General features: G+C 68.2%; 2 protein-coding genes across 2 annotated transcripts; both read right to left on the reverse strand.

Moving 5' to 3' along the window:
* Positions 1-8: 8 nt before the first annotated feature.
* Positions 9-12,006, reverse strand: MARS1 (methionyl-tRNA synthetase 1; the record flags this gene model as incomplete). Its single annotated transcript, XM_054179332.1, has 12 exons — positions 11,891-12,006; positions 11,282-11,372; positions 11,109-11,187; positions 10,877-11,011; positions 9,359-9,434; positions 9,093-9,265; positions 8,024-8,142; positions 6,383-6,499; positions 5,219-5,422; positions 2,181-2,382; positions 1,994-2,068; positions 9-90 (listed from the first exon to the last, which is right to left on the reverse strand). Coding segments are annotated over exons 1-12 (1,456 nt in total), but the record flags the coding sequence as incomplete, so codon positions are not given.
* Positions 12,007-14,858: 2,852 nt separating this feature from the next.
* Positions 14,859-17,521, reverse strand: LOC104302713 (exendin-3-like). The gene is made up of 3 exons (XM_009903246.2): positions 17,360-17,521; positions 15,916-16,068; positions 14,859-14,939 (listed from the first exon to the last, which is right to left on the reverse strand). Exons 1-3 carry the CDS (start codon positions 17,461-17,463, stop codon positions 14,867-14,869), a joined length of 330 nt encoding a protein of 109 aa, XP_009901548.2. The 5' UTR covers positions 17,464-17,521; the 3' UTR covers positions 14,859-14,866.
* Between the last annotated feature and the right edge of the window lie 543 nt (positions 17,522-18,064).

The raw sequence follows: 18,064 nt of genomic DNA on the forward strand, positions 1-18,064 counted from the left end.
CAGCCAGCCGCGGGTGATCTGCTCCGCGTTGGGCGTCCAGCGGCCCCCGGCCCAGGCCTGCCCCAGCCAGGCCTCCAGGCGGCCCTGCAGCTGGGGGGGGAGGGGGGAGAGGGGGAGGGAAAGGGAGAATTAAACAGGTTGGAAAACACCTTCGAGATCCTCCTCTTCCTCCACCTCCTTCCCCTCTTCCTTTCCCTCCTCCTCCTCCACCCCCTCCTTCTCCGCCACCACCTCCTCTCCCTCCACCAATTCCTTCTCCCCCTACCTCCCCTCCCTCCTCCTCCTCCCCTCCCTCTTCCTCCTCCTCTCCCTCTTCCTCCTCCTCTCCTCTCCTCCCTCCTCCTCTCCTCCCCTCCCTCCTCCTCTCCTCCCCTCCTCTCCTCCCTCCTCCTCTCCTCCTCCTCCTCCCTCCTCCTCCTCCCTCCTCCTCCTCTCCCTCCTCCTCCTCTCCCTCTCCCTCCTCCTCTCCTCCCTCCTCCTCCTCCTCTCCTCCCTCCTCCTCCTCCTCTCCTCCCTCCTCCTCCTCCTCCTCTCCTCCCTCCTCCTCCTCCTCTCCTCCCCCTCTCCTCCCCCTCTCCTCCCCCTCTCCTCCCCCTCTCCTCCCCCTCTCCTCCCCCTCTCCTCCCCCTCTCCTCCCCCTCTCCTCCCCCTCTCCTCCTCCTCTCCTCCTCCTCTCCTCCCTCCTCCTCCTCCTCCTCCTCTCCTCCTCCTCTCCTCCCTCCTCCTCCTCCTCTCCTCCCCCTCTCCTCCTCCTCTCCTCCCTCCTCCTCCTCCCTCCTCCTCCTCCTCTCCTCCCCCTCTCCTCCCCCTCTCCTCCTCCTCTCCTCCTCCTCTCCTCCCCCTCTCCTCCTCCTCTCCTCCTCCTCTCCTCCCTCCTCCTCCTCCTCCCCTCCTCCTCCTCCTCCCCTCCTCCTCCTCCTCCCCCTCCTCTCCTCCCTCCTCCTCTCCTCCCCCTCCTCTCCTCCCCCTCCTCTCCCTCCTCCCTCCCCTCCTCCTCTCCTCCCTCCTCCTCCTCTCCTCCTCCTCCTCTCCTCCCTCCTCCTCCTCTCCGCCCTCCTCCTCCTCTCCACCCTCCTCCACCTCTCCTCCCTCCACCACCGCTCCTCCCTCCTCCTCCTCTCCTCCTCCTCCTCCTCTCCTCCTCCTCCTCTCCTCCTCCCCCTCCTCCCCTCCTCCTCTCCTCCTCTCCTCCTCCTCCTCCTCCCCTCCTCCTCCTCCTCCCCTCCATCCTCCTCCTCCTCTCCTCCTCCCTCCTCTCCTCCTCCCTCCTCTCCTCCTCCCTCCTCTCCTCCTCCCTCCTCTCCTCCTCCCTCCTCTCCTCCTCCCTCCTCTCCTCCTCCCTCTCCTCCTCCCTCCTCTCCTCCTCCCCCTCCTCTCCTCCTCCCCCTCCTCTCCTCCTCCCCCTCCTCTCCTCCTCCCCCTCCTCTCCTCCTCCCCCTCCTCTCCTCCTCCTCTCCTCCTCCCCCTCCTCTCCTCCTCCCCCTCCTCTCCTCTCCCCCTCCTCCCTCCTCCTCCCCTCCTCCTCTCCTCCTCCCCTCCTCCCCTCCTCCTCTCCTCATCCCCTCCTCTCCTCCTCCTCTCCTCCTCCTCCTCCTCCTCCTCCCCCTCCTCTCCTCCTCCCCCTCCTCTCCTCCTCCCCCTCCTCTCCTCCTCCCCCTCCTCTCCTCCTCCCCCTCCTCTCCTCCTCCCCCTCCTCTCCTCCTCCTCCTCCTCTCCTCCTCCCCCTCCTCTCCTCCTCCTCTCCTCCTCCCCCTCCTCTCCTCCTCCCCCTCCTCTCCTCCTCCTCCTCTCCTCCTCTCCTCCCTCCTCCCCCTCCTCTCCTCCCTCCTCCCCCTCCTCTCCTCCCTCCTCCCCCTCCTCTCCTCCCTCCTCCTCCCTCTCCTCCCCCTCCCTCTCCTCCTCCTCCCTCTCCACCTCCCCCTCCCTCTCCTCCTCCCCCTCCCTCTCCCCTCCCTCCCTCCCCCTCCCCTCCCTCCCCCCCAGCAGAGCTCACCTTGGGCAGGTCGAGGAACAGATGCTGGCTGGGGCTGACCACGGGGACTGCCCTGCAGAGCTTGCAGCGCGGCTCCTGCCGGCACAGCGCCGCGCTCAGCCCCGGGGTGGGGGGGGTGGGGGGTGTGTACCCCCTGCCTCCCAGCCCCCCCAGGCCCCCCCAGCCCCCCAGCCCCCCCAGCCCCCACCTTGAGCTCCACGGCGTTGATCAGCTTGCCGCAGCGGTCGCATTGGTCGCCCCTGGCCTCGGGGTAGGCGCAGGAGGGGCAGCAGCCCTCCACGAAGCGGTCGGCCAGGAAGCGCCGGCAGCCCTCGCAGCGCAGCTGCTCCACTCGCTGCTCCTGCAGGCAGCCCCTGGCCAGCAGCCGCTGGAAGATGTCCTGAGCGATCCTGGGGGGGGCAGGGGGAGGCAGCAGGGGCTGGGGAGGCAGCTGGGGAGAGGCCTCGGCCAGCACCGGGGCCAGGCTCGGCCTCCGCGCCCAGCACCGCCCGCGGCCTCACGGGGCCTGGAGCAGCTCCTGGGGGGCCTGAAGGAGCTCTTGGGGGTCCTAAAGGAGCTCCTGGGGGTCCTGAACAGCCTCAGTAGCTCCCAGAGCATCTCTTGGGGGTCCTGAAGGAGCCTCAGTAGCTCCCAGAGGAGCTCTTGGTGACCCTAAAGGAGCTCCTGGGGACCCTCCTGCAGGCAGCCCCTGGCCAGCAGCCGCTGGAAGATGTCCTGAGCGATCCTGGGGGGGCAGGGGGAGGCAGCAGGGGCTGGGGAGGCAGCAGGGGCTGGGGAGGCAGCTGGGGAGAGGCCTCGGCCAGCACCAGGGCCCAGCTCGGCCTCCGCGCCCAGCACCGCCCGCGGCCTCACGGGGCCTGGAGCAGCTCCTGGGGGGCCTGAAGGAGCCTCAGTAGCATCCAGAGGAGCTCTGGAGGGTCCTAAAGGAGCTCCTGGGGGTCCTGAACAGCCTCAGTAGCTCCCAGAGCAGATCTTGGGGGTCCTAAAGGAGCCTCAGTAGCTCCCAGAGCATCTCTTGGGGGTCCCTGAAGGAGCTCCTGGGGGTCCTGAACAGCCTCAGTAGCTCCCAGAGCAGATCTTGGGGGTCCTAAAGGAGCCTCAGTAGCTCCCAGAGGAGCTCTTGGGGGCCCTGAAGGAGCTCCTGGGGGTCCTGAACAGCCTCAGTAGCTCCCAGAGCATCTCTTGGGGGTCCCAAAGGAGCCTCAGTAGCTCCCAGAGCATCTCTTGGGGGTCCCAAAAGAGCCTCAGTAGCATCCAGAGGAGCTCTTGAGGGTCCTAAAGGAGCTCCTGGGGGTCCTGAACAGCCTCAGTAGCTCCCAGAGCATCTCTTGGGGGTCCCAAAGGAGCCTCAGTAGCTCCCAGAGGAGCTCTTGGGGGCCCTGAAGGAGCTCCTGGGGGCTCTGGAGAGCCTCAGTAGCTCCCAGAGCATCTCTTGGGGGTCCTAAAGAAGCCTCAGTAGCTCCCAGAGCATCTCTTGGGGGTCCCAAAGGAGCCTCAGTAGCTCCCAGAGCAGCTCTTGGGGGCCCTGAAGGAGCTCCTGGGGGTCCTGAACAGCCTCAGTAGCTCCCAGAGGAGCTCTTGGGGGTCCTGAAGAGCCTCTTGGGGATCCTGAACAGCCTCAGTAGCATCCAGAGCAGCTCTTGGGGGTCCTAAAGGAGCTCCTGGGGGTGCTGGAGAGCCTCAGTAGCTCCCAGAGGAGCTCTTGGTGACCCTAAAGGAGCTCCTAGGGACCCTCCTGCAGGCAGCCCCTGGCCAGCAGCCGCTGGAAGATGTCCTGAGCGATCCTGGGGGGGCAGGGGGAGGCAGCAGGGGCTGGGGAGGCAGCTGGGGAGAGGCCTCGGCCAGCACCGGGGTCCGGCTCGGCCTCCGCGCCCAGCACCGCCCGCGGCCTCACGGGGCCTGGAGCAGCTCCTGGGGGGCCTGAAGGAGCTCTTGGGGGTCCTGAACAGCCTCAGTACTCCCAGAGCATCTCTTGGGGGTCCCAAAGGAGCCTCAGTAGCATCCAGAGGAGCTCTTGAGGGTCCTAAAGGAGCTCCTGGGGGTCCTGAAAAGCCTCAGTAGCATCCAGAGCAGCTCTTGGGGGGCCTGAAGCAGCTCCTGGGGGGCCTGAAGCAGCTCTTGGGGGTCCTGGAGAGCCTCTTGGGGGTCCTGGAGAGCCTCAGTAGCTCCCAGAGCAGATCTTGGGAGCCTCGATTGACCCTAAAGAGCTCTTGGGGGTCCTAAAGAGCCTCTTGGGGATCCTGAACATCCTCAGTAGCTCCCAGAGCAGCTCTTGGGGGGCCTGAAGGAGCTCTTGGGGGTCCTAAAGGAGCTCCTGGGGGCTCTGGAGAGCTTCAGTAGCTCCAGAGTAGCTCTTGGGGGGCCTGAAGGAGCTCCTGGGGTCCCTGGAGAGCCTCAGTAGCTCCAGAGGAGCTCTTGGCAAACCTCAAGGAGCTCCTGGTGACTCTAAAGGAGCTCAATGGCCCCAGAGGAGCTCTTGGTAGCTCTAAAGGAGCTCCTGGGGACCCTAAAGGAGCTCTTAGTGGCCCTCAAGAGCCTCTTGGGAGCCCTAAAGAAGCTCAATAGCCCCTGAGGAGCTCTTGGAAGCTCTAAAGGAGCTCTGGATGGCCCTAAAGGAGCTCTTGGCAGCCCTAAAGGAGCTCAGTGGCCCCAGAGCAGCTCTTGGAAGCTCTAAAGGAGCTCTTGGTGGCTCTTGGTGACCCTAAAGGAGCTCAATGGCCCCAGAGCAGCTCTTGGAAGCTCTAAAGGAGCTCTTGGTGGCTCTTGGTGACCCTAAAGGAGCTCAATGGCCCCAGAGCAGCTCTTAGAAGCTCTAAAGGAGCTCTTGGTGGCTCTTGGTGACCCTAAAGGAGCTCAATGGCCCCAGAGCAGCTCTTGGAAGCTCTAAAGGAGCTCTTGGTGACCCTAAAGGAGCTCAATGGCCCCAGAGCAGCTCTTGGAAGCTCTAAAGGAGCTCTTGGTCGCTCTTGGTGACCCTAAAGGAGCTCAATAACCCCAGAGGAGCTCTTGGTGGCTCCAAAGGAGCTCCTGGTGACCCTAGAAGAGCTTTTAGTAGCCCTCAAGAGCCTTTTGGCAGCCCTCAAAACCCTCTTGGCAGCCCTCAAGAGCCTCTGGGTGGTTCCAGAGGAGCCCAAGAGAGCCAAGCTGGGCCCTACCCCTGCCCAGCCGCCCCGGGCAGCCCCTGGGTGGGTAGGAGGGGGGTGGGGGCGGGGGGTGGGGGCTCACTGTGTCTGCTGGGGGGTGGTGGTGCGGCCAAAGTAGTCGAAGGAGATGTGGAACCAGCGGTAGATGTCGGCGTGCAGGCCGTGGTACTTGTCGCAGAGCTGCCGCGGGCTGAGCCCCTCCTGCAGGGCCCTGCTCTCGGTGGCGGTGCCGTACTCGTCCGTGCCGCACACGAACAGCGTGTTCCAGCCGCGCAGCCGGCAGTACCTGCGGCGGCCGCCAGGGGGAGCGCCGGCTACGGCAGCCGCCCGCCGCGACCGCCCCGCCCCGCCCCGCGCTGGGGGCGGCAGGGAGGGGGGGAGGGAGGGGAAAGGGAGGGAGGGGAGGGGGGAAAAGGGGAGAAAGAGAGGGAGGGAGGGAGGGAGGGGGAAAGGAGAGAGAGAGAGAGAGGGAGGGAGGGGGAAAGGAGAGAGAGGGAGGGAGGGAGGGAGGGGGGAAGGAGAGGGAGGGAGGGGGAAAGGAGAGGGAGGGAGGGAGGGAGGGAGGGGGAAAGGAGAGGGAGGGAGGGAGGGAGGGGGAAAGGAGAGGGAGGGAGGGAGGGGGAAAGGAGGGACGGAGGGACGGAGGGAGGGAGGGAGGGGGAAAGGAGGGACGGAGGGAGGGAGGGAGGGAGGGGGAAAGGAGAGGGAGGGAGGGAGGGAGGGGGAAAGGAGGGACGGAGGAAAGGGGGGGAAAGGAGGGAGGGAGGAAGGGAGGGGGAAAGGAGAGGGAGGGAGGGGAAAAGGAGGGAGGGAGGAAGGGAGGGGGAAAGGAGGGAGGGAGGAAGGGAGGGGGAAAGGAGGGAGGGAGGAAGGGAGGGGGAAAGGAGGGAGGGGGAAAGGGAGGGAGGGGGAAAGGGAAGGGGAAAAGGGAAGGGGAAAAGCGGGAGGGAGGGAGGGAGAAAAGGGGGGGCAGCAAGGGAGGGGCAGCAAGGGGGCACGGGGGGAGGAGCAAGGGGGGGGGAGGGGGGGAAGCAAAGGGAAGGGGGAAGCAAGGCGGGGGGGGGGCACCCCACATCCCTCCCCCCGGGGGGGGGTCAGCTGGGGGTGTGCTGGGGGTGAGGAAGCGCGAGGGGGGGAGGCACAAGGCGGGGCGGGGGGGGGGTGGTGTGCAAGGGGGCACATGGGGGGGCACACGGGGGGGCATGTCCCCTCCCTCCCCCTCCCCCTCTCCCACCCCGGGGGGTACCTGGCGAAGGTGTCGGCGCTGAGCACGCAGCCGATGAGGTTGCCCAGGTGCGGAACGTTGTTGACGTAGGGCAGGGCGCTGGTGATCAGCACGTTGCGCCGGCCCTGCACCGGCAGCCTGCGGGCACGGGGGGGTCAGCACCGGGCGTCAGCACCGGGCACCAGCACGGGGCACCGCGGCGTCAGCACTGGGCACCGCGGCGTCAGCACCGGGCGTCAGCACCGGGCGTCAGCACTGGGCACCGCGGCGTCAGCACCGGGCGTCAGCACCGGGCGTCAGCACCGGGCGTCAGCACGGGGCACTGCGGCGTCAGCACCGGGCGTCAGCACTGGGCATCAGCATCGGGCACCATGGCGTCAGCACCGGGCGTCAGCACCGGGCACCGCAGCGTCAGCACCACGGCATCAGCACCGGGCATCAGCACCGCGCACCATGGCGTCAGCACCGGGCACCACGGCGTCAGCACCACGGCATCAGCACCGGGCACCGCGGTGTCAGCACCACGGCATCAGCACCGGGCACCGCGGTGTCAGCACCACGGCATCAGCACCGGGCGTCAGCACCGGGCACCGCGGCGTCAGCACCGGGCGTCAGCACCGGGCATCAGCACCGGGCACCATGGCGTCAGCACCGGGCGTCAGCACCGGGCACCGCAGCATCAGCACCGGGCGTCAGCACCGGGCATCAGCACCGCGCACCATGGCGTCAGCACCGGGCACCGCGGCATCAGCACCGGGCGTCAGCACTGGGCATCAGCACCGGGCACCATGGCGTCAGCACCGGGCGTCAGCACCGGGCACCGCAGCGTCAGCACCGGGCGTCAGCATGGGGCACCGCAGCGTTAGCACCAGGCATCAGCACCGGGCACCATGGCGTCAGCACCGGGCGTCAGCACCGGGCGTCAGCACAGGGCACCGCAGCGTCAGCACCGGGCGTCAGCACCGGGCACTGCACGTCAGCACCGGGCGTCAGCACCGGACACCGCGGCGTCAGCACCGGGCATGGGGAAACAGGGGGGTGGGGGAGACAAAGGGGAAAGGCGACCAGGTGGGGTGGGAGGGGCAAAGGGGGGAGGGAGGAACAAGGGGGAGGGGACACTGGGGAGGGGGCACTGGGGAGAGGGCCACAAGGGGGGGGGCAGCACCAGGGAGGGGAGTGCAGGGGCACCGGGGGGGGGCACAACCCCGGGGGGGCAGAGGGGACACAAGGAGGAAGGCCACAGGGTGAGGTGGGAGGGGCAGGACAAATCGGGGTGGGGGACAGGGCCCACAAGGGGGAGGCCACAAGGTGGGGTGGGAGGAGCAAAAGGGAGAGGGGGAACGAAGGGAGGGAGAGGAACCAAGGTGGGGGAGGGGCAGAGCCCACAAAGCAGAAGGCCACAAGGTGCCAGGGGAGGGGGGGGAGGGCACAACAAGCAGGTGAGGGGCACTGGGGGCATCGTGGGGGGGAGCACAGAGAGGGCACGGTGGGGGCACAACCCGGGGGGAGGGCCGAAAGGGAGGGGGGAGCACAGCCCACAAAGGGGAAGGCCACAAGGTGGGGGGAAGGGGAGACAGCAAGGCCCCCCCCAGCCCCCCCCAGCCCGGTGGCAGCAGGCTGGGGGTCCCTGGCGGGGGGGCCAGGGCCAGGCTGGGCACTCACACAGGCTTGGGAGGGTCCCAGGGCTGGGGCAGAGCCTCGGGGCCCTGGTTCCAGGCTTCCACTGCTGCTGCAATCTCCTCCTCGCTCAGGGCTGGCTCTGAACCTTCCTCCTCCGGCTCCTGCGGGGGAGACTCAGCCCAGTCAGGGGCCCTGAGGCCACCAGCAGCAAGGGGACAGCTCCACAGGAGGGGGAGAGGGAGGGAGGCTGCTGGGGGGCAGGGAGAGGGAGAAAGGAGGAGCTGGGGAGGGAAGGAGGGAAGGAGGGGCTGGGGAGGGAGGGAGGGAGGGAGAAGGAAGAGGAGCTGGGGAGGGAGGGAGGGGAAGGAAGAGGAGCTGGGGAGGGAGGGAGGGAGAAGGAAGAGGAGCTGGGGAGGGAGGGAGGGAGGGAGAAGGAAGAGGAGCTGGGGAGGGAGGGAGGGAGGGAGAAGGAAGAGGAGCTGGGGAGGGAGGGAGGGAGAAGGAGCAGCTGGGGAGGGAGGGAGGGAGAAGGAGCAGCTGGGGAGGGAGGGAGAAGGAAGAGCAGCTGGGGAGGGAGGGAGAAGGAAGAGCAGCTGGGGAGGGAGGGAGAAGGAAGAGCAGCTGGGGAGGGAGGGAGAAGGAAGAGCAGCTGGGGAGGGAGGGAGAAGGAAGAGCAGCTGGGGAGGGAGGGAGAAGGAGCAGCTGGGGAGGGAGGGAGAAGGAGCAGCTGGGGAGGGAGGGAGAAGGAGCAGCTGGGGAGGGAGGGAGAAGGAGCAGCTGGGGAGGGAGGGAGGGAGGGAGAAGGAGCAGCTGGGGAGGGAGGGAGAAGGAGCAGCTGGGGAGGGAGGGAGGGAGGGAGAAGGAGCAGCTGGGGAGGGAGGGAGAAGGAGCAGCTGGGGAGGGAGGGAGGGAGGGAGAAGGAGCAGCTGGGGAGGGAGGGAGGGAGGGAGGGAGAAGGAGCAGCTGGGGAGGGAGGGAGGGAGGGAGAAGGAGCAGCTGGGGAGGGAGGGAGGGAGGGAGGGAAGAGGAGCAGCAGCTGGGGAGGGAGGGAGGAAGGAGGAGCAGCAGCTGGGGGAGGGAGAGGGGGAGCAGGGTGGGCAGAGGGCTGCACCTCAGGCTGCCTGCTGCTGGCTGCCTCCGTGGCAGGGCAGGGGGGAGGCTGCTTCTGCAGGCAGGCTCTGAACTCCTGCAGCACCTTGGGCTCCAGCACCGAGGCTGCAGCCCTCCTGCAGGCCTCCGACCCAGACATGCTCTGGAACCAGCTCCTCAGAGCCTGCAGCTCCCCTGGGGGGGCAGAGAGAGAGCAGCACAGAGTGACCCCCGGGCAGGGGGCGGCGGCAGCAGCGCTCAGCCTGCTGGGGGCCCCCTCCCCCTCACCTGGCAGGCTGCCTTCCTCCTGGAGCAGCAGGAACAGGGAGCCCCAGACCACCACATCGGCCACAGACCTGCACTCCTGGGGCACAGAAGCACAGCCAGGCCCTGAGCCAGGCCCTGAGCCAGGCCCTGAGCCAGGCCCTGAGCCAGGCCCTGAGCCAGGCCCTGAGCCAGGCCCTGAGCCAGGCCCTGAGCCAGGCTCAGGGCTGCCTGGGAGGCTCAGCCCCCCGGGGAGCAGCTCCCCAGCCCCCTCCACGCCTCAGCCCCATGGGCAGCAGCTCCCCAGCCCCCTCCACGCCTCAGCCCCATGGGCAGCAGCTCCCCAGCCCCCTCCACGCCTCAGCCCCACGGGGAGCAGCTCCCCAGCCCCCTCCACGCCTCAGCCCCATGGGCAGCAGCTCCCCAGCCCCCTCCACGCCTCAGCCCCGTGGGTAGCAGCTCCCCAGCCCCCTCCACGCCTCAGCCCCCCAGGGAGCAGCTCCCCAGCCCCCTCCAGGCCTCAGCCCCCCAAGGGAGCAGCTCCCCAGCCCCCTCCAGGCCTCAGCCCCCCAGGGAGCAGCTCCCCAGCCCCCTCCAGGCTTCAGCCCCATGGGGAGCAGCTCCCCAGCCCCCTCCATGCCTCAGCCCCCGTGGGTAGCAGCTCCCCAGCCCCCTCCAGGCCTCAGCCCCACGGGGAGCAGCTCCCCAGCCCCCTCCACGCCTCAGCCCCCCGGGTAGCAGCTCCCCAGCCCCCTCCAGGCCTCAGCCCCACGGGGAGCAGCTCCCCAGCCCCCTCCAGGCCTCAGCCCCCCGGGGAGCAGCTCCCCAGCCCCCTCCACGCCTCAGCCCCGTGGGGAGCAGCTCCCCAGCCCCCTCCACGCCTCAGCCCCACGGGGAGCAGCTCCCCAGCCCCCTCCAGGCCTCAGCCCCCATGGGCAGCAGCTCCCCAGCCCCCTCCAGGGCTCAGCCCCGTGGGGAGCATCTCCCCAGCCCCCTCCAGGCCTCAGCCCCGTGGGGAGCAGCTCCCCAGCCCCCTCCACGCCTCAGCCCCATGGGGAGCAGCTCCCCAGCCCCCTCCACGCCTCAGCCCCCATGGGCAGCAGCTCCCCAGCCCCCTCCAGTGCTCAGCCCCACGGGGAGCAGCTCCCCAGCCCCCTCCAGTGCTCAGCCCCACGGGGAGCAGCTCCCCAGCCCCCTCCACGCCTCAGCCCCCCGGGGAGCAGCTCCCCAGCCCCCTCCAGGCCTCAGCCCCGTGGGGAGCAGCTCCCCAGCCCCCTCCAGGCCTCAGCCCCCCGGGCAGCAGCTCCCCAGCCCCCTCCAGGCCTCAGCCCCGTGGGGAGCAGCTCCCCAGCCCCCTCCAGGCCTCAGCCCCCCGGGCAGCAGCTCCCCAGCCCCCTCCACGCCTCAGCCCCGTGGGGAGCAGCTCCCCAGCCCCCTCCACGCCTCAGCCCCGTGGGGAGCAGCTCCCCAGCCCCCTCCACACCTCAGCCCCACGGGGAGCAACTCCCCAGCCCCCTGCCCCCCAGCTCTGGCCGCACTCACCCCGGCAAGGTAGGCAGTTCCCCTCCTGGCCAGGCTGTGCTCCAGGTGCTCCAGCAGCTTGCCCAGGGCCCCCGCGGCCTCCGGCCCCTTCCTGCCGCTCACCAGCTGCGCGTAGAGGGCGGCCGAGGCCGCCGGCTGCGGCGGGAGGGCTGCGGTCAGGAGGCTGCCGCCCAGCGGCGGAGCCCGGGGCCGCCGCAGCCCCGCCCCCCGCGACCCCCCCCGGGGCACCAACCTGCAGCTCGGTGGCCTCCCACTCCAGCCACTGGTTGCTGAGGTCGGTCGGTTCCTCCCCGCGGGCCAGGAAGAAGAACCTGGGGGGAAGGGGGGTAGGGGGGATGGGGGTGAGAGGTACCGGGCGGGGAGGAGGAGCAACCGGCAGGTCCCGGAGCCAGGCTCGGTACTCACTGGCAGATAGCATTGGGGGAGAAGAGAACGGCGCCGCTGTCCAGCTCCAGGGTGGGAGCCCACGGGGGGAGCGCCGGGGCCGGCGGCCGCTCTGCGGGGCACGGGGGAAGGAAAGGAGGCGCCTCAGGCCCCGGGGTCACACCGAGAGCGGGGGGCGGGTGTGTCACCGGGGGCAGGGGAGAGGTAGCACGGGGACAGGGGAGGAGGGGGCGTGTCACCGGGGGCGGGGTCACCGGGGGGCAGGTGGGAGGAGGCATGGGGACAGAGGGGCTGTGTGGTGTGTGTCACCGGGGGCAGGGTTGGGGCTGTCACCGGCGGCGGGGTGACCAGGGGCTGGGGGGAGAGTAACCGGGGGCTGGGGGGGTCACAGGGGGCTGGGGGGTGGGAGTAACCCGGAGCAGGTGGGAGGGTCACCGGGGGCAGGGTTGGGGCTGTCACCGGGGGCGGGGGGGAGAGTCACCGAGGGCTGGGGGGTGAGTCACTGGGAGCTGGGGGGAGAGTCACTGGGAGCTGGGGGGAGAGTCACTGGGAGCTGGGGGGAGAGTCACCGGGGGCGGGGGAGCCTAACGGGGGGGGACGCGGAGCTCCGGCCACCACCGGCGAGCTGACCTGAGAGGCCTCCCCATTCGACCTGCACCGGGGCGGAGACAGTTCCGGCAGCCGCCAGCACCTTGAGCGCCGCGGGCCCGGCCGCCGCCAACCGCAGCCGCATCTCTGAGCGCCTGATGCAACGGAGCCGCACGTGGGACACACCGGAACCGGCCCCGGCCGCGTCCCACAATGCACAGCGCGGCCCCGCCCACAATGCGCGGCGTAGGGCCCTGGCTCCGCCCACAATGCACAGCGCGGGGCCCTGGCTCCGCCCACAATGCACAGCGCGGGGCCCTGGCTGCTCCCACAATGCACAGCGCGGGGCCCTGGCTGCTCCCACAATGCACAGCGCGGGGCCCTGGCTCCGCCCACAACGCGCGGCGTGGGGCCCTGGCTGCTCCCACAATGCACAGCGCGGGGCCCTGGCTCCGCCCACAATGCCTTGCGCTGGACCCTGCCGCTCCCACAATGCCCCGCGCGGCAGCGGCGGCCGGGCCCCCTCGCGTGGCCGTGGCGCCGTGGGCGTGGCCCCGGCGTGGTTGCTATGGCTACGGGGCGGGGCCTGGGTGCCCGCCCCCGCCCGCAGCATCTTCCGCGCTCACGGCCGGGGCCGGGGGTATCTACCGCACCCCCAACGCCGACCGCCCCCTCGCCCCGCCTCCTGCTTTGCCCTTCCCTTCTCCACGCCCCCGCCCGGGGCTGACCCGGCTCGACCCCCGCCCCCCGGTGCCGCGCGGGGGCTCGGGTGCGGCCCCGGCGCTTGCTGCCGGCTCCCAGAGCGCCTCCCGCCCGCGGGACGCCGCGGGGGTTACCGGGGAGGACCTCGCAGGGGAGCAGCGAGCGGCACCCACGGCCCCCCCCCCAAGCCCTTTCCCCCAGCTGGGCTCTGGTTGAGCTCCAGGTGGTCTCCAGATGGCCACCGGAGGCCTGGAGCAGCTCTCTTGATGTCCTCTGCAGAGCTCTGGCCTTGACTCAGGGCCACCTCCCAGCCCTGCCTCAGCAGGAGACCTCCAGACCTCCCCCAGGACCCCAGGGTGGGTCAGGACCAGCAGAGCAGGGCCCAGAGCTGCCCCAGGCCAACCTGGAGGAGGCCTCACAGGAGGCCTTGGCAGCAGCCAGCCAGGAGCTCCTGCTCTGGAGGTCTGCCACCCTCCAGCCTGGATGACCTGTGGTGGGCACCAGCAGCAAGGCCTCCAGCTGAAGGCCACCAGGAGGTGACCATCGGGCTCCTGGAGGACCTCAGCACCATGGCTGCTGGCTGAGGGGTGGTGGAAGGTCGGAGCAGGCTCTGCAGGGTGCTGCTGGAGGCACTCCAGCTCAGGCTTGGTGGAGCTCTGAGCAACCTGCTCTGCATGGGGCTGGCCCCTGGGGGAGGGTCCTGCAGGGGCTGGGTGGCCTCTGGAGGTCCCTTCCCACCAGGGCTCAGAGCTGCTGCTCCAGAGGTGCTCAGGGAGTGGAGACTTCAACCCCAACCCAACCAGGCCAGGGCTCCTGGACCTGATGAACTCTGGGGGTCCCTTCCCACCCAGCCCATGCCAGGATTCCCTTCCAGCCCAGCTGGGGCTCGGGAGGAGCCTCCTCCCCCCTTTCACCTACAACCTGGGGACCTGAGAGAGAACTGAGAGCCCCTGAGCCACCCCAGGGGGGCAGAGCCCAGCACCCCCATGTCCCCTGGGGACCTTCATGGGGTGATTGGAAGGGCTGGAGGTGGCAGGAGCCAGCTGCTGGGCTTAGCAAAGGCTTTATTGGGGTTGAGGGCTGGGAGAAGACAGAGAGGAGATGAAGGAACCCCAGGGTGGTCCTCAGGAGGTGGTGGTGGAGCAGCACCAGGTGGGTTGGCAGCTGTGGCTGTGGAGCACAGAGGTCTGCTGGGGTCTCCTGGGGGCTCTTGGGGTCTGCTGGCCCTGGTGGCACCCACCACATCTCCAGGCTGAAGTCTTCTTTGCCTTACCTTAAAGAGACAACCCAGAGAGTTCATAGGATGGAAGCCCTCCCCCCCTGAAAGCCCTTCAAGAGCTTGCCAGACACTGGTGGGGGGAGGGAGAGGAGAAACATCTGGATGAGCTTTGAGGTTCCCCTTCCAACCCAACCCATCCTGGGGAGCTCTGAACTCAGCCTCCAGAGACCCAACCATGTCCCCTCTGATGGTCCCAGCCTGCTGCTGGGCTGAGGAGCAGAGCCTGGGGAGCACAAAGAGCTGCAAGGCCTCAAGGAGTGCCTGGAGGTGTCCCAAGGCCAGGCTGCAGGAGACCTGCAGCAGCCTGGGCTGGTGAGAGCCATCCCAGCCAGCAGCTGGAGAGGAGCCAGGGGGGCAAGGAGGCCACCAGCAGCCTGGGCTGCAGCAGCAGTGCTGTGGGCAGCAGCAGCAGGGCAGGGATGCTGCCCCTGGGCTGGGCACTGGGGGGGCACAGCTGGCAGCCTGGGGGCAGCCTTGGGCTCCTCAGGGCCAGGAGGGCTGCAGCAGGGCCAGGGAAGGGCAAGGGAGCTGGGGAGGGAGCTGGGGAGGGAGCTGGGGGGGTTGAGGCTGGAGGAGAGGAGGCTGAGGGGAGACCTCCTGGCTCCCTGCCAGTGCCTGAGAGGAGCCTGGAGCCAGGGGGGGTTGGGCTCTGGGGCCAAGGGCCAGGAGCAGAGGAGATGGCCTCAGGCTGCCCCAGGGCAGGCTCAGCTTGGCCCTGAGGAGAAACTTCTGCCCTGGAAGGGTTCTGCAAGCCTGGCCCAGGCTGCCCAGGGAGGTGGTGGTGGAATGCCCAGGCCTGGAGGGGTTCCCCAGCCCTGCAGCTGTGGTGCTGAGGGCCAGGGCTCAGCCCCAGGCTGGGCAGAGTCAGAGACTGCTTGGACTTGAAGGTCTCCTCCCCAGCCCACTCCATGATCCCAGGAGTCCAGCAGCACTCAGAAGCAGCCCCAGGAGCCACCAAAGCTGCTGGTTGCTGCCTGCAGGTCCCAAGCTCTCCTCTTTTGTCACCTCCAACCCCCCAGGGCTGCTCTTGGGGTCACTTACAGCTGGGGGAAGGCAGCTGGGAAGGGGCCACTGCTGGGCTGCTCCTTCAGGTACCTCTTGCTGGAGCTGCTGAAGAGAAGAACCCCCCCCAGGAGACCAAGAAACTGAGGCCATCCCTTGGGGCTGGGGGCTCCTGGAGTGGTGGTGCTGGGGCTCAGCTCCCAGCCTGCTCCCATTGGAGGGGAGACCAAGAGGAGCCTGGAGATGCCCAAGCCATGAGTGAGCCTCAGCTGTGTGCTTGGGGTGGGCATGGGGCAGGTCCTGCAGGGGTGCAGGGAGGCCATCAAAGGCTTCACCAAGGGCAAGGTCCTGGTCCTGGCTCCCCCCTGGGGGCTGCCCAGGGTGCTGGGGGCACAGCAGCAGGCAAAGGGAAGGGGCAAGAGGTTGGGCACTGTGCCCACAGCCTCCTGGGCAGCTGCCTGGAGCTGGGGGGTGGCCACTGCCTGGCTGGGCAACAGCTCAGGGCCCAAATGGAGACCAGGGAGCAGTGGAGACCCTCAGGGGTGGGCACTGGGACCAGAGCTTTTGGAGCCCTGGGCAGAGCAGCAGCACAGGGAGGGGGTTCTGCCCTCTGCTCTGCTCAGACCTCCCCTGCAGCACTGCCCCCAGCCCTGGGACCCCCAGCACAGGGAGGACCTGGAGCTGCTGGGGAGGCTCCAGAGGAGGCCACCAAGAGCAGCAGAGGCTGCAGAGCCTCCCCTGTGGGGCCAGGCTGGGAGGCTTGGGGCTGGAAGAGAAGGCTGCAGGGAGAGCTCAGAGCAGCTTCCAGGAGCTGCAGAGGCTCCAGGAGAGCTGGGGAGGGACCAGGGACAAGGGCTGGGAGGGGCAGGGTGAGGGGAGATGGATTGGAGCTGGGAGAGGGCAGATTGAGGTTGGCCACCAGGAGCTGTTCTTCACCACGAAGGTCCTGGAGCCCTGGAAGGAGCTGCCCAGGGGGGCGCTGGAGGCTCCCTCCAAGCTCACTGCAGCCCTGAGCTGCCTGCTCTGGTTGGAGCTGTCCCTGCTGGCTGCAGGGGTGCTGGGCAGGGGGGCCCTGAGCCCTCACCTGTACCTCTTGGTGCTGATGAGCCAATGCACGAAGTCCTTGGCCCTCATCCTGTCCAGGTAGTGACTGAAGTCGCTGCTGAAGGTCCCCTCCGAGTGCCGCTTGAGGGCAGAGGCGAAGCTCTGGGAGCTTTGGGCTGCAAAGCTCTGCCAGCTGCTGAGGAGCAGAGCAGCAGCTGGCACAGAGGGCATCCAGCACCCCACTGCCAGCAGGACCTGGCTGTGCCACCCTGCACCCCACTGCCAGCAGGACCTGGCTGTGCCATCCTGCACCCACTGCCAGCAGGACCTGGCTGTGCCATCCTGCACCCCACTGCCAGCAGAACCTCTCTGTGCCATCCTGCACCCCACTGCCAGCAGGACCTGGCTGTGCCACCCTGCACCCCACTGCCAGCAGGACCTGGCTGTGCCATCCTGCACCCCACTGCCAGCAGGACCTGGCTGTGCCATCCTGCACCCACTGCCAGCAGGACCTGGCTGTGCCATCCTGCACCCCACTGCCAGCAGGACCTCTCTGTGCCACCCTGCACCCCACTGCCAGCAGGACCTGGCTGTGCCACCCTGCACCCACTGCCAGCAGGACCTGGCTGTGCCATCCTGAACCCCACTGCCAGCAGGACCTGACTGTGCCACTCTGCACCCCACTGCCAGCAGAACCTCTCTGTGCCATCCTGCACCCCACTGCCAGCAGGACCTGGCTGTGCCACTCTGCACCCACTGCCAGCAGAACCTCTCTGTGCCATCCTGCACCCCACTGCCAGCAGGACCTGGCTGTGCCACCCTGCACCCCACTGCCAGCAGGACCTGGCTGTGCCATCCTGCACCCCACTGCCAGCAGGACCTCTCTGTGCCATCCTGCACCCACTGCCAGCAGGACCTGGCTGTGCCATCCTGCACCCACTGCCAGCAGGACCTGGCTGTGCCACCCTGCACCCCACTGCCAGCAGGACCTGGCTGTGCCATCCTGCACCCACTGCCAGCAGGACCTGGCTGTGCCATCCTGCACCCACTGCCAGCAGGACCTGGCTGTGCCACCCTGCACCCACTGCCAGCAGGACCTGGCTGTGCCATCCTGCACCCACTGCCAGCAGGTGACTTTTGGCCCCCTCCCATAGCCACCTCCTGTGGTGACCTCCTTTGGCCACCTCCTTTGGCCACCTCCTGTGGCCACCTCCTTTGGCCACCTCCTGTGGCCATCACCTTTGACCACCTCCTTTGGCCACCTCCTTTGGCCATCTCCTGTGGCCACCACCTTTGGCCACCTCCTTTGGCCACCTCCTGTGGCCATCACCTTTGACCACCTCCTTTGGCCACCTCCTGTGGCCACCTCCTTTGACCACCTCCTGTGGCCACCTCCTGTGGCCATCACCTTTGGCCACCTCCTTTGGCCACCTCCTTTGACCACCTCCTCTGGCCACCTCCTCTGGCCACCTGCAGCCCCCTACCTGTCTGCCTGGTGCAGGTCCTGGGGCTCCATGCTGCAGGCTGCTGGCAGCAGCTCAGCCAAGAGCAGCACCGAGGAGAGGCAGAGCCAGGGCAGCTTCACCATCTGCTGCCTCCTGCCCGACCCTGGGCTGGGCTCAGCTAAGCCTGGCCCCGGCTGCAGAGACACCAAAAGAGAGCTCTGGGTGCTGCCAAGGTTGAATTCCCTGGGAAAACAAACAAACAAATTAGGATTTAATGGGAATGGAGAATTTGGGGCCAAAAATGTGGGGTTTGGTGCAGCTGAATTTCCAGTTTGGGGCCCAGAATTGGGGTGGCTTTTAAATGGAAATGGAGAATTTGGGGCAAAACTTGCAGCTGAAGTTAGAATTTGTGGTCAAGATTTGGTTTTGTTCCATGGGAATGGAGAAGGAAGAAGGAGAAGGAAGAATGGAGAAGGAGAAGGAGAAGAAGAAAGAAGAAGGTAGAAGGAGAATGAAGAAGGAGAAGGAGAATGAAGGAGAAGGAAAGAAGGAGAATGGAGAAGGAGAAGGAGAATGAAGGAGAAGGAGAATGAAGGAGAAGGAAAGAAGGAGAAGGAAGGAGAAGGAAGGAGAAAGAAGGAGAAGGAGAAGGAGAAGGAGAAGGAGAATGAAGGAGGAGGAGGAGAATGAAGGAGAAGGAAGAAGGAAAAGGAAGGAGAAGGAAGGAGAAGGAGAATGAAGGAG

This window comes from Dryobates pubescens, unplaced genomic scaffold (assembly GCF_014839835.1).
Source record: "Dryobates pubescens isolate bDryPub1 unplaced genomic scaffold, bDryPub1.pri scaffold_121_arrow_ctg1, whole genome shotgun sequence".
Classification (NCBI taxonomy): Eukaryota; Metazoa; Chordata; class Aves; order Piciformes; family Picidae; genus Dryobates; species Dryobates pubescens.

Coding starts and splice junctions, on each gene's coding strand:
- LOC104302713 (XM_009903246.2), bottom strand. CDS start 17,463: ATGGTGAAGCTGCCCTGGCTCTGCCTCTCCTCGGTGCTGCTCTTGGCT. Junction 16,069..17,359: donor GACCTGCACCAGGCAGACAG/GTAGGGGGCTGC, acceptor GCTCCTCAGCAG/CTGGCAGAGCTTTGCAGCCC. Junction 14,940..15,915: donor ATCAGCACCAAGAGGTACAG/GTGAGGGCTCAG, acceptor TCTTCTCTTCAG/CAGCTCCAGCAAGAGGTACC.